At 38.9% G+C, this 14,451-nt stretch overlaps 1 protein-coding gene across 2 annotated transcripts in view; it reads left to right on the top strand.

The window, feature by feature from the left end:
- RLF (RLF zinc finger) overlaps nucleotides 1-14,451 on the top strand; it is a 61,133-nt gene that overhangs the window by 27,294 nt on the left and 19,388 nt on the right. The window contains exons 3-6 of one of the 2 annotated variants that reach the window (XM_081085873.1): nucleotides 1,415-1,496; nucleotides 4,087-4,219; nucleotides 7,149-7,237; nucleotides 7,762-7,964. In XM_081085873.1, the coding sequence (XP_080941999.1) occupies nucleotides 7,803-7,964 (162 nt within the window). In that variant the 5' untranslated portion in view covers nucleotides 1,415-1,496; nucleotides 4,087-4,219; nucleotides 7,149-7,237; nucleotides 7,762-7,802. The remainder of the gene's footprint in view (nucleotides 1-1,414; nucleotides 1,497-4,086; nucleotides 4,220-7,148; nucleotides 7,238-7,761; nucleotides 7,965-14,451) is intronic. The other variant, XM_081085872.1, reaches the window with a different exon arrangement.

Here is a 14,451-nt window from a genome sequence, read left to right as displayed (position 1 = left end):
ACGATAGATTTTCTCTGTTCTCAGGTGTAGATCAGTTTAAGTGACAATATCTGTGGAAAATGTTTTGGTCTTAGAGGGACACTTGGAGAAAGAGGAAAACATTATGAAATTCTGCAATTCAGTTGTACTATTTGAACTAAGATAGCAGAAAATATCAGGGTGCACAATATAAGATTACCACTCTAAGAGTCCATGATAATTTAGCTGCTGTTTTAATACCTGGCTGCCTAGTCGCAGACAAAATTACACCTCTAATGTAATTTTCAACTGCAAGCTGAAAAAATACAGCAGCTCTTTCGTTTTTATCTGGGGAGTCACTTTGGTTCAGCTTACAGATTGTTGGGATAACTTTTTGTCTGGGTAATCCATTTTATTTTTATCTGGCCTCACCCTATTTTCTTTCCTTTTCTCCAAAACCTTTAATACTGTACCTTTCACGGAACACAAACATTCCTGGTTTTATAATCTCACTAGAGGCCCAGTGCACGAAATTCGTGCACTCAGTGGTAGGGGGAGGGCCCCTCAGCCCAGCCTGCACCCTCTCGCAGTCTGGGAGTCATCAGTCGGACATCCTTAGCACTGCTGTGGAGGCCGCTGCGCTCGCCGTGAGCCTGGCTCAGGGCTTCTGGCTGAGTGGTGCCCGCCCTGTGGCAGCACACTGGCCACCAGGGGGCAGCTCTTGCATTGAGCGTCTGCCCCCTGATGGTCAGTGAACATCATAGCAACCAGTTGTTCTGCCATTCAGTTGATTTGCATATTAGCCTTTTATTATATAGGATTATTACTTACTAATCCCTAAAGGGCAAAGTAACATTCTGCAAGATTTTAGAGAGGTTTTGGCTTATTGGTATTTTGATTTGATCTTTATTCAGAGTGTTATGTATTGCCTTTTTAAAATTCTCCGTTATTTTTTCTGGGTATTGGTTAGTGTAAAAAGAGGAAAACTCTTTTTTTTCTTGCTTGACTGGTTAGAGGTAAAGAAATGACCTTGCCAATCTTTCTGCTTCTTATGCAAATGACAAGAACCTAAATAGATGATAGTTACATATATTTATCACTTTATCAACTGAATTGACAGGAGCATGAGCTCCTGTTTTTATTTTCTGTAATCAGAATGTTTTCTGTATGGGCACCTCCCCTCCCCGACACACCTCAATTAACTAAATAAAACTGCTTGGTATATGATTCATAAAAAGTTTATATTCTTACTAAATATATTAAAGTAACAATGTAACTATTAAGCCTCCTGATTTCTTTTTTAAAGTTGAAAAGCTAATGTAACAATATTGAAGAAAGTTTTAAAGAGTAAAAAATAAATTTAAAAGGCTAAACAAAAATATATTCTGTACCAATGTCATACTGTGTTTGATTATGACTATAGCCACTTTTATATACTGACTTATGTATATTGTAGGAGTTGTTTTGAATTGCTGCTTTCAGTGTCTGAAAGTGAACTGCCTCATGAAGTCTGGGTACTCTTTCTTCAGTCTCTACAGGTGAGTTGATTTGGGCTCAAAAAAGGTCTCTGTTTAGGTATACAAGACACCTAATTAATATCTCTCAGCAAACTAAATTTAGAAACTTAGAACAAAACAGGTTAATTATATATTGGTATTAGGTTTGTAAAATGAGAGACCTTTCAGATAAAGGGGGTGTGTTAAAAAATGATTTTTTTTGTTTTGTTTTTGTTAGCCTTTACATAGCTTAGAAATCAACAAAGAAGTTTTCATTATTCAAAAACAGTTTTAGGCAGGATAAAGGTATTAAAAATGTAAAATTGTGTATGGTTATAAGGTAGCAATATTTGGGTCATTCATAGTACACTTATATAGCAATTTCCTCCTAACACTTTAGGGATTATGTCAAGCATTACAAGTCAAAATAATCATAAATTCTATTCATGCTTTTTACTTATAAGAGAGCTACATTGGCTCTCATATTGGCTTGATTATCAGCTTTCTAAGGATGAGCAGATCAGAAGGTAGCAAGTTGGGGAGGAGGAGAGAAGGGTAAGAAGAAAAGCAACTGCACTGCTAGCAACAGGAGGCAAATTTGCTTATTACTGTTAGAGAAAGAAAAACTATTTTTAAAAAATAGACATAAGTAATAATAGTTATCATTTCTTTCTAATCACTAATTATATGCCAAACACTGTTCTCTGCATGTTTTGTATCTTTTTCTTTTTTAAAAATATATTTTTATTGATTTCAGAGAGGAGGGGAGAAGGAGAAAGAGATAGAAACATCAATGATGAGAGAGAATCATCGATCGGCTGCCTCCTGCATGCCCCCTACTGGGGATCGAGCCCACAACCCAGGCATGTGCCCTTGACTGGAATTGAATCTGGGACCCTTCTTTCCACTGAGCCAAACTGGCTAGGGCTTGTATCTTCTTAATCCTCACCCAAAGATATTTTTCCCATTGATTTTTTTTTTCTTTTTTTTTTTTTTTTTTTTAAGAAAGAGTGGAGGGGAGGAAGGAGGAGGAGGGAGAGAGAGAGAAAAACATTGATGAGAGAGAGGCACATTAATTGATGCTCTGACTGTGGCTGGGGATTGAGCCTGCAACCGAGGTACCTGCCCTTGACCAGGAATTGAACTTGAAACTCTTCAGTCCAAGGGCTGACACTCTACCCACTGAGCAACCGGCCAGGGCTGTTTTGTATCTTTTACTCAAATTATAAACCTCATAGTCATTTGACTCTCCATTTACAGATGGGGAGACCGGCATAGGGAGTTTAATTAATTAGCTTGCTCCAAGTTACACCCAGGTTTATATCCAGAGCTTTGTATCCTTGAAGACCCAAGCTCCTTAGTAGCTTGGACCTGTTTCATGAAGGCACAAGAAATGATTTGCATATTAACAGACACACCTCATTATATGAACATTTCTTTTCTGGGATATATAAACCAAAATGTTAATATTTTTATCTTTGGGGAAAAGAGGTTTCTTTTTTTTTTTTTTTTTTTTTAATATATTTTATTGATTTTTTACAGAGAGGAAGGGAGAGAGATAGAGCGTCAGAAACATCGATGAGAGAGAAACATCGATCAGCTGCCTCCTGCACATCCCCCACCGGGGATGTGCCCGCAACCCAGGTACATGCCCTTGACTGGAATCGAACCTGGGACCTTCGAGTCCGCAGGCCGACGCTCTATCCACTGAGCCAAACCGGTTTCGGCAAGAGGTTTCTTTGTCATGTTCTTGGCAATTATATTTTGTTGTCTTTTTTTAAAAAAATATTTTTATTGATTTCAGAGAGGAAGGGAGAGGGAGAGATAGAAACATTGGATGAGAGAGAATCATCCATTGGCCGCCTCCTGCACACCCCTTACTGAAGATTGAGCCCACAGCCTGGGCATGTGCCTTCACTGGGAATGGAACACTTGCCTCCTAGTTTATGGGTCAATACTCAACCATTGAGCCAAACTGGCTGGGCTATATTTTGTTAGGAGATAGAATGATAAGTTAATAACCTAGACTTTTCACAACATTTTATATACAGCCATCTCATTTAAAAAGCCATTTGATAGAATAATTTAAACAATTGAAAAAGTATATGACAATTGGTGTCATTAAGTAATATTTCTATCCAATGGAATAAGCTGCCTGTGAATACTATAGAATTCTTTAAAGGAAAGCTGTACCACTGGCCATAAAATAATTTAGTAATGCAAGGATGTAATTGAATTGTGATGCTAATTTTACCTAAGGGGAATTCAGGACATTTTAAAAATATATATATTTTTTATTGATTTCAGAGAGGAAGGGAGAGGGAGAGAGAAACATCGATGATAAGAGAGAATCACCGATCTGCTGCCTTCTTCACGCCCCCTGTTTGGGATTAAAACCACAACCCAGGCATGTGCCCTTGACAGGAATTGAACTTAGGACCCTTTGGTCCATAGGCTGATTGATGCTCTATCCACTGATCCAAACCAGCTAGGGCTCACAAAGCTTTGAGTATAGTTTCCCAGCCCCAAAATATATAGGTCCTTTTATAGACATTGGTTTATATTTAAAAGGCAAAACTACTGTCTATATTGCTTATTTGCCTACTTTCTGGATGTGCTGTGTTTGTTTTAGGAGTCACATGATGCATTATTGGAATTTGGGAATAATAACCTACAAATATTGGTTCATGTTACCAAGGAAGGGGTGTGGAAAAATCCGGTTCTTCTTAAAATTCTGTCTCAGCAGCCAGTAGAAACAGAAGAAGGTAAGTCTTAAAACATACTGACTGTATTAAAGGAGGAGTTAGTTCTAAGAGAATTCAAATTGATATGTGGGTTAAAATTTTGTGAATTTTACCTGATTTTTATATCCAGTCATTCTGTTCTCCTTGGAATAGTAAAACCTAACCATTAGCATTTAATTTTTTTTTTTTAATCCTCATCTAAGGACATGCTTAGCGAGAAAGAGGGCAGAGGGAGAGAGAGACTTCGATCAGTTGCCTTCCGTACATGTCCCAACTGGGGATCGAACCTACAACTTTTTGGTACATAGTATGATGTTCCACCAACTGAGCTGCTCGGGCCAGAGAACATTTAATGTTTTGCCTAAGGATTATTTAATTTTTAAGTAGTGTTTTAAATTCTTTGCACTTTTTTTTTTTTAAGATTTTTTAATTGACTTTTAGAGAGGAAGGGAGAGAGAAAGAGAGAGAAAACACACATCTATATGAGAGCAATCCATCAGCTGCCTACTGTATGTCCCCTACTGGGGATTGAATCTGCAACCTGGGCATGTGCTCTGATGGAATTGAACTGGCAACTCCTCGGTGCTTGGGATGCCTCCCAACCAACTGAGCCACACCAGCCAGGGCTCTTTTGCACTTCCTTTAAAATGTTTCATTGAGTAACAATGTTCAGACAAAGTTCCTGAGGTAGAAATGAATAATCTGCTTCTAGACTTTGGTGTATAGTAGAGCTTAATATTTGTACACTGTAAGCCTTTATTATTATGCTTAAAGAGAAATGTAAGTGTGGTGAAAGAAGTAAATGTGGGGATTTAGAAGAGGGTGGGTTGTGTAGATTACATGCCTGTTTTCAGGTGTGGGATTTGTAAAAATGCTTACACCCTGGTAGGGCAGGTAAATAGAGCAGAAAAGGATATAGGGCTGACAGCTCTGGCAGGAAATAATACTGGTGAATTAGATTGGAGAGAGTCTTTAAAAGAATGGCTAGGACACAACACCTAACTTGATTTCCTTGAGTAAAGGAGTTGGCAAGGAAGAATAATGCCAGAATTTCATTTCTGTATGATTGAGAAAGTACCATTACTAAAAATAGGAGTAACAAACGAACTATTTGGGAGATATGATTGAGTTCTTTCGTGCTATTTAATGCCTGTGGAACTAAGCTGGAAAAGTCCAAGTGAAAGTGATCTGTTTTCTGTCCATGCTTTTTGACCTTTACTACACATTTAGCTATCTGTGGAATTTAAAACCAAAACACACACCCACGCCTGAAGGCCAGACTCCATCTACTAAATCAAAATCTCCAGAATTGAAGCTCTGGCATCCAGATCTTTTTGAAATGCTACAGGAAATGGGCACCTCCCACCTATGTGTGGTGGGAGTATAAACTTTGGGAATCAATTTGTCAGCAAGGTCCAGTTCTAGGCATTTTTTTCCATACATATATTCATCCATGGTTGGAATAGCCTATGTACAGAACTGTAAATTATAGCGTTATTGATGTTTGCCGAAGATTGGAAACAACTTGCAAGTGTATCAGTGGGGGACTGGTTAAATTAAGTATAGTTTACCCACACAGTGGAATACTATTCAGTTGTTAAAAGTATTGAAGTAGCTCAGTGTGCAGTGATGATATAATGATGTGTATGATATATTAAATGAGAACCTTCGGTACTTGGAATATTTTTGGAAGTATAAACAAGACATTGGAAATGGTTATTGTTTCTTGGGAAGGAAAACTATGGGACTGGTTTCAGAGTAGAAAGAAGATAGTTTTTAACTACACCTTTTTGTATGCCTTTTGAGTTTTGTGTCGTGCTTATATGGAATTTGTTTAAAAAGGGGAGAATTTTGAAAACCTTTGATCCTGATACATAGTTAAGATTGGGTCAGTGGTTTATCTCCCTCCCTCCTCGGTGGTTTATTGTTAATATTAATGATTTCTACCCCGTATGTGGCCTATAGACCTAGCACCATGGTCATCACCTGAGAGGCTTGTTAGAAAAGCAGAATCTCAAGTCCCATTCCAGACCTACTGAATTTGAATCTGTATTTTATTTTTTTTTTTTTTATTTTTTTTAAATATATTTTATTGATTTTTCACAGAGAGGAAGGGAGAGAGATAGAGAGTCAGAAACATCGATGAGAGAGAAACATCGATCAGCTGCCTCCTGCACATCCCCCACCGGGGATACGCTCGCAACCCAGGTACATGCCCCCGACCGGAATCGAACCCGGGACCCCTCAGTCCGCAGGCCGACGCTCTATCCACTGAGCCAAACCGGTTTTGGCTGAATCTGTATTTTAATAAGATTCCCCAGGTGATTCAGAAGGCACTTTGAAGTTTGAGGAACACTATTTTAGATGAGCCACTTAAAACAGTTTGCTCATTCACCACTTGTCTTACTTTTTAAAAAATATGTTTTTATTCATTTCAGACAGAGGAAGGGAGGGGAGAGATAGAAACATCAATGATGAGAGAGAATCATTGATTGGCTGTCTCCTGCACTCCCCCTACTGGGAATTGAGCTTGCAGCCCAGGCATGTGCACTGAGAATCGAACTATTGACCTCCTGGTTCATCGTTCGACACTCAACCACTGAATCACACGGGTGGGGCACCACTTGTCTTGATATGCACTATTCCCCCCTCTATTCTTTAAATGTAAAATGATGCTACACACTTGTTGAGAATCTGCTGTTCATAAATTGAGAGCTTGTCCAGAATACTGTGCAAATCAGTGCTTAGGTGCTTAATATTCAGTACTGCTCAGCAGCATTTTCCAAAGTGTGTACTGAACCAGGAACATATTTACATTGTACTAATAATATATGTAAAAGGGTTCTCTGGTCAAATCAGTTTGGGAAACATTGGATTAAATCAAAGTGGACAGTTTTCTTTATTGTAGGACTGTTCAGAGATTTGACCAAGGAATCCTTTTTTTTTCTAGGACTATCTCTCAGGTCTTTTGGTCGGTGGAACACACTTTGAGAAATGCCTGGTTTAGAGGAAAGAGCACCACTGGCTTTGGAATTTTTGGCAAGTTACCTAATTTCTCTGAATATTAATTTTCCTAACCTTAAACTGGGGATGATAATACTTGCCTTGGTGGTGGTGTGAGGAATAAATGAGAGGTATATAAAACACTCAGCTAAAAACTTGGTTACCTCATAATTATAAATTGTAGTTGTTAATATTACATAGGTTACTTGTTTCTTTTTCTTGCACTTATGCTTATAGTTCATTTCACTGTTTCTGTTTTCTTTATCAGAAAGTGAGGAAGGAGGGCAAATAATTAATTTTGATAGTGTTATTAGTAGCTTTATTAAAAGGTTTGATGTTCTAAATAAAACTGCTAAGTAATGTGGGAAGCATTAACAAAATGCTTTTTATTTTACACTCTGCTCTATTAAATGAGTATTGAGACTAGATTCAACTTCCCAATTATATCAACTGAATTTTTTATTCATTAAAAACAAATGAACAACATCGAAACCTTCATCATAACAACCTTGACATTTTATGTGGTATAATAAAAATGTTTTATTTTTCTTTTTTTCTAGTCAATAAGTTGATTGCTGAAGAAGGACCTTTCTTTCTGCAAATGCGAATAAAACATTTGTTGAAATCTAACTGCATCCCTCAGGCTACTGCCTTATCAAAGCTGTGTGTAGACTCTAAAGAAATTTCGAATATGTCATCTTTTCAGCAAGCCTATATCACATGCTTGTGTTCCATTCTCCCTAATGAAGATGCTATTAAGGAGGTGAGTAAAGCAAATAACTGCTGTTGTCATTGAGATTTACTATAAAAATTTTTAATATATTTTTATTGAGAAAGGGAGAGGGAGAGAGAGTTAGAAATATCAATGATGAGAGAGAATCATTGATTGGCTGCCTCCTGCACGTCCCCCATTGGGGATCGAGTCCGCAACCCGGGCATGTGCCCTTGATCGGAATCAAACCTGGGACCCTTCAGTCCACCAGGACCAATAATCTATTAATCCTGTCACCTTGTCACTCTCCCTTATCCTCAACACGCTCTCACTTCCCTCCTTCACTTTCCATAGTCATTGTTATCATTCTCTTGCATACACCTTCAATTCCTCTGCTGATCTCTCCCTTACCTGTACTTATTTGATTACTAACCAGTATCCTGAGTCCCTGAATTTCTACCAACTCTTTTTTTTTTAATGGTTTTTTTTAAATTGATTTCATAGAGGAAGGAAGAGGGAGAGAGAAATAGAAACATCAATGATGAAAGAGAATCATTGCTTGACTCCATCCTGCACAACCCCCACTGGGGATCAAGCCCGCAACCCAGGCATATGCCCTTATCCAGAATTAAACCCAGAACCCCTCAGTCTGTAGGCCAACACTCTTTTTTCTTTTTCTTTTTTAATGTATTTTATTGCTTTTTACAGAGAGGAAGGGAGAGGGATAGAGAGTTAGAAACATCCATCAGCTGCCTCCTGCACGCCCCCTATTGGGGATCGAGCCTGCAACCCAGGTACATGCCCTTGACCGGAATCAAACCCGGGACTCTTCTTCAGTCCACGGGCCGACACTCTTATCCACTGAGCCAAGTTGGCTAGGGCTCCACCAACTCTTTATCTTAACTTGCATCGGTGATGCCAAACTTGTGTGGAGAAACATCTGCCAACTAAGTTTTACTTTAAATCACTGTATTTCTTTACTTATTCTTCCACTGTCTTAGATTACTATTTCATAGTTTTTTTCCTTTTCAAACCTATACTATAATTTGTGTCCCATGTCACTCTGTTTATGAACTTTCTATTTCTCTGAGGAGGCAGTTACAAGAGAATTTCCAAAAGCTCCTTCCATGAAATCTATTCCCCTGCTTGCATCTATGCATATACAGCTTCTCTTTTGTTACTAAGGACGTATCTGTTCTTCCAGCTTAGGTTAGTCCCCTTGACTTCTGTATCAGATCCCATCTGCTCTTGTCCCCCCCCAGGAGCAGTTCTTTTCTCTATTGAATCAATAATTTCAACCTCTGCTATATCTATCTCGCCAGGATTTATGTTGTTAATATTTCTATCTTTAAAAAAGAAATTTTAAGATTACACTTCTTCTTCAGCTACCACCCCATTTCTCTCCTGGCCTTTTGCGGTAATTTCTTGAATGAATTTTCTAAATTTACTGTTTAACATTTTTATCCTTGAACACTTTCTAATATGGTGTTCACCCCTGCCAGTTTACCACATCACTAAGTCCAATGAAGCATTCTCAGTTTTCATCTTATTCAATCTAACTTCTTAACTTTGTCTTTTAAACTTTTATCAGTTTTTCCACTTGGTTCTAGTTTACCACACTCTCTTGGTTTTATGTCTACCTGATTGGTTGCTCTTTCTCAGTTCTACTCTAGGACTCTTTCTTTCTTTTTCTATCTACACATATCCCCTCGATTTTCTCATCTAGACGCATGATGGTAAGGACCAATTATGGTTTAAATCCCAAATGTTTTATTTCTAGACCATTTCTCTCCTCTGAACTCCCCACTTAAAAATCCAACTGCCTAATTATATCTGCTTGTATGGCTAAAAGCATCTCAAACTTAGCATGTCCATAACTAAGCTCCCAATATTCCTAATATTAGGAGCTTTATGTTTTTATGATTCCCTTTGAATGAAGTCAGTTGTTTTCCAACTATATTCTCAATGTTAAAGGTGGGGAGATGGGTAGTGAATAACCAGCCACCATTTTTTTGAGTCCTTACTATGTGTTAGGCATTAGGCTAGGTGCTTTATATACATTGTCACATTTAATCCTCATAGTAACTGTTAGCTCCATCTTATTAGTGAGGAAACTGAGGCTCAGATTAAGTAATATGTACATGGTTACAGAGCTTAAAATGATTATGTTGAGATTTATACCTGAGTACAGACAGTCCTCGGGTTACATTGGACTCAAGGTACGTGGTTTCGTCACCATCTCCCATTTATTTATTAAAAAAAAAAAAGTTCTGTCATTTTGACGTATGTACATATGTGCTTTATGTTTTTTATTATTTACCACAGGTAAAGGACAGGAATTGTTATCTTTCTTTTAAGTTTTTTTTACCGTTTCACTTCATTACTGCTGTGTATGTGCTCCATGTGAGTGACATAGGTGCTTATGTAGGTGGGTTCTGACTTATGGTGAAAATCGCATTACATTGCGCTGTAGGAACGGATTTCCAGTGTAACCCAAGGACCTAATGTATATTAAAGATATAAGTGATAATAAATCTTGGCCAAGGTGTTAAATATCTAAGGGTTTATATACCCAGTGCTATTCTAGCCATTGGGGATAAAAAGATGAAATCAGAAACCTCCAAATTGATGTACTTGCTTGCATTCTTGCTCCCTACATTTTATTCTCCTCAAAAGTAGCCAGAACAGCCCTGACCAGTTTGGCTCAGTGGATAGAGCGTCGGCCTGCGGACTCAAGGGTCCCGGGTTCGATTCCGGTCAAGGGCATGTACCTTGGTTTCGGGAACATCTCCAGTAGGGGGTGTGCAGGAGGCGGCTGATCGATGTTTCTCTCTCATCAATGTTTCTAACTCTCTATCCCTCTCCCTTCCTCTCTGTAAAAAACCAATTTAAAGAAAAAAAATGTAGCCAGAACAGCTCTGCCTGGTACATGCCCAGGTTGCAGGCTTCATACCCACTAGGGTCATGCAGGAGGTAGCTGATTGGTATTACACTCTCACATAGATGTTTCTCCCTCCCTCTCTCCCTCCCTCCATCTAGGGCAGGGGTCCTCAAACTATGGCCGCCCGGGGTTTTTGCCACGGCTGCCTGTTGCTTAGCAGCCGACTAGTTTTTTTTAAACTATAGTCCGGCCCTCCAATGGTCTGAGGGACAGTGATCTGGCCCACTGTTTAAGAAGTTTGAGGACCCCTGATCTAGGGCATTAGAACCACCTGCGAATCTTTTTAAAATCCTGATTTCTGGGCCTCATCCTCCGGAAATTCTGTTTCTTTGTTATGGGGTGGGGCCACAACATTAGTAACAAAGAAACAGAATTTCTGGAGGATGAGGCCCAGAAATCAGGATTTTAAAAAGATTCCCAGGTGATTCTAATGTGCAGCCAAGGTTGAAAACCACTGATCTAGGGCAAAGACAATCTTTAAAAGTTGCTTTGCAAAAATACCAATGAATCACTAGTGTCGTTACTTTAAAATCAGCATATGTTCTAAGGTAGAAGAGTTATACACATTTTGCCATCTACTTCAGCTGAGTTCAGAAGAGTCAAATTAACTTGAGCAACAGGTGGGAATACAAGTACTTATATTTGGCACCTGTGGGTATCACAGTACTAGATGTGTGTAATGGGAAACCTCTGCTGGGGAAAACACATACAATTAAGAAGAATTGATAGGGTTAGCTTGAAAGTCAAAATTCAGAACCCCAAATTCAGAACTCCATGGAATCCTCCATTCTAGTTTGCAAATACTTCATTTAGAATTGAATGTGATGACATTGCTTTAATTTTACATATGAAAAGATTTTAATGAAGGTCACAGACTTGGCCATGGCCCAGTGTCCCAAGTGGATGTTTCCTTTTTTTTTTTTTTTCACTACTGAAAAAAATCTTTGTAAAGATCAAGTTTTCCACATACAGTGTGAAGGAAAATGATGTTTTAAACATGAAGCACTTATATTATTATGAAGAACCAAGAAATCTATCAGCAAAGTTCTTGACACAGAGTAGGTGACCATTTCAATCCTGGTTCCTGAATGAACTGTATCTTCAGTGTTTAATGTGGTTTATAGCCACAGTAACAAAGGCTTGTTTCTTCTCTTGATGGGAAAAGGAATAAACAAATGGCCTAATTTACTCACCAGTCTAATACTGTTGGGAATTGACACAGTCACTAGGTATAAATGATAGAGCAAATACGTTTAAACAGGACCCATTGGGAATTCAGTTTGGGAGTAGAAGTAAAAGTAAACACGAACATAGAAATTCCAGGTGTATTTTAAATAAGAAAGAAGACTAAGATGGATCTGGAACAAGGAATAATAACAGTGTATAATTAAATTTAAAGTTAAAATCCGAATAATTTTACTTTATCATTATGATCATATAGGGAATGAGATGTACTCAAAAATACACTAAAGGTAAAAAGGCATTCTGAAGAAATTGAGAATTTGTCTATTTAAATATTTTATCTTTTAAAGCAAAGATGTTTTAAAATATCCCAAAGATATTTTTATTGGTTTCAGAGAGGAAGGAAGAGGACGAGAGAGAAATGATGACAGAGAAACATTGAGTGGCTGCCTCCTGCACACGCCCTACTGGGGATTGAGCTCCGAGCACGTGCTCTAACGGGGAATTGAACCGTGATCTCCTGGTTCATAGGTGACTCTCAATCACTGAGCCACACCAGCTAGACCAGAGGTGGTTGTTTTTTGTTTGTTTTTTTTAATGCTTTGAAGAGGCATCTTCCCATGACTCAGTATGTCTCTGGATCTCACATCTAAGTTTCACTTTCACGGGTTACGTGTGGGTATTTTGGTTGATGTATGATTATACTGGTGCAGTCATTTTGGAGAGTTAGACATCATTTTCAAAAATTCAGTAGGATGTTGTAAGTTTCTCTTAGATACACACAGTCATTGGATTTAACTAGAAAAATCAATGGCCATTTATTGCTTCAAAAAACTTATATGTGCCCTTGTGGAAGGCCTCCACCCCACCCCCATCAACTGCATTCCCTGTGACTACCCGACTACCAGGGAGGTCTCTGTGCTGCCTCTGATGTGGATCACCCACTGATTTCTTGGCCACCTTATCTCCTCTAGCCAGCCTGGGCCCTGCCCAACTTGCCTCACTCTGGAGCCTTCCATCTTCCAGAGCGCCTGAAAGCCAGGCACAGGGATCTGAGCTGAAACTTAGTCAATTCCCCAAGCCCTTTCCTGTCCTTTTGTACCCCGGCTTCCTTCCTGCATTTGTGAGGCCCCCTTTGAGGTACCTTGCTCTCTGCTCTCCATCACCCTCCCTGCCCTCTTGGCACATTTCCCCTGGATCTGTCTTCCTCCCAGCAGTAATCTTTGTCCTAATCCCTCCATCTTCCAGTCACCCAAGCAAATACCACCCCCCACCCCACCCCACCCCCAGTCTCTTCCTTCAGGTCAGCCAGCCGCTATCCTGTCTCCTAGCCTCTGTCTCTGGAAGTGTCCCCCTGAGTCTCTATGAATTATGAGTCCCAGCATTTGACCCTTAACCTTGCTGTCCTCTTTCTCCTTACCTGCTCCTCCCCAAAGCCAAGCAGGGCTCCAGCTGGGAGGGCAGCTGACAGCCCAAAAAGAGGGAATGGGGAGTAGGAACCTACGCTCAATGTAGTGATGGTCTGTGGTATTGCTATAGTTTAAAAGAAGCCAGATGTTTAGAATCCTTTTTTCAAGTGATGTCTATGAACTTAACAGGGATGATTCTCCCAAAGATAGGCCCAGGTTTACATGAAATACAGGCTTGTTAACTATAACTCCTACCTTTCTCCTACTTTAAGGGTGCATGTGACAGGAATCTTTTATATGGATGATTAAATCCACTTCAATTCCATTTTGAAAATACATTTACCAGTTTCAGTTTTTAAAATATATTATTATAAACAAATTATTTGTATTATACAGTGGAGCCTTGACTTACGAGTTTAATTCATTCTGAGACCGAGCTCGTTAAGGAGCTCGTTAACTCAAATTACTCTATCAACTCAATGCAAAAAATCGGCCAAGAGACAGCTGGTATCTCAAAAACTCGTTAGTCGGGACACTTATAAGTCAGGGCCTCACTGTATCTCAGAATGGATCAGGAAAATTCTAGATTGAAAACCACTCTTTTAGATTGAAAATACTATATTGAAATTATTTCAGTAATGTCACTGGCCAGAATACTGGTTTGCTTTGGTAGCCCAAGCAAGGAAGTAATGGCAGAAGACAAATATACTTTACCCACCTTCTCTTATCCCACTATTGATATTTAGTTGGCTGATTATCATGAAAGTCTAATAATTGCATCTTGTCCCCACAGTTCATTTTTTACAATAGCTAAGGTGATCTTTTTTTAAATAATAAAATTAGACATTTTATTTTGACATAATTTTAGACTCACTTGTTATTGTAAGAAGTAATAGACATGCCTTTCAACCATTTCACATACATTCATTGGACAATTTTACTTGGCACTGGGGATACAAAGGTAAATAACACAAAGAAGAGCAGCAGAGAGCAGTCACACAATGTG

The sequence above is a fragment of the Myotis nattereri genome, assembly GCF_964212035.1.
Source record: "Myotis nattereri genome assembly, chromosome: 3".
Classification (NCBI taxonomy): domain Eukaryota; kingdom Metazoa; phylum Chordata; class Mammalia; order Chiroptera; family Vespertilionidae; genus Myotis; species Myotis nattereri.
This window is presented reverse-complemented; position numbering and strand designations above follow the sequence as displayed.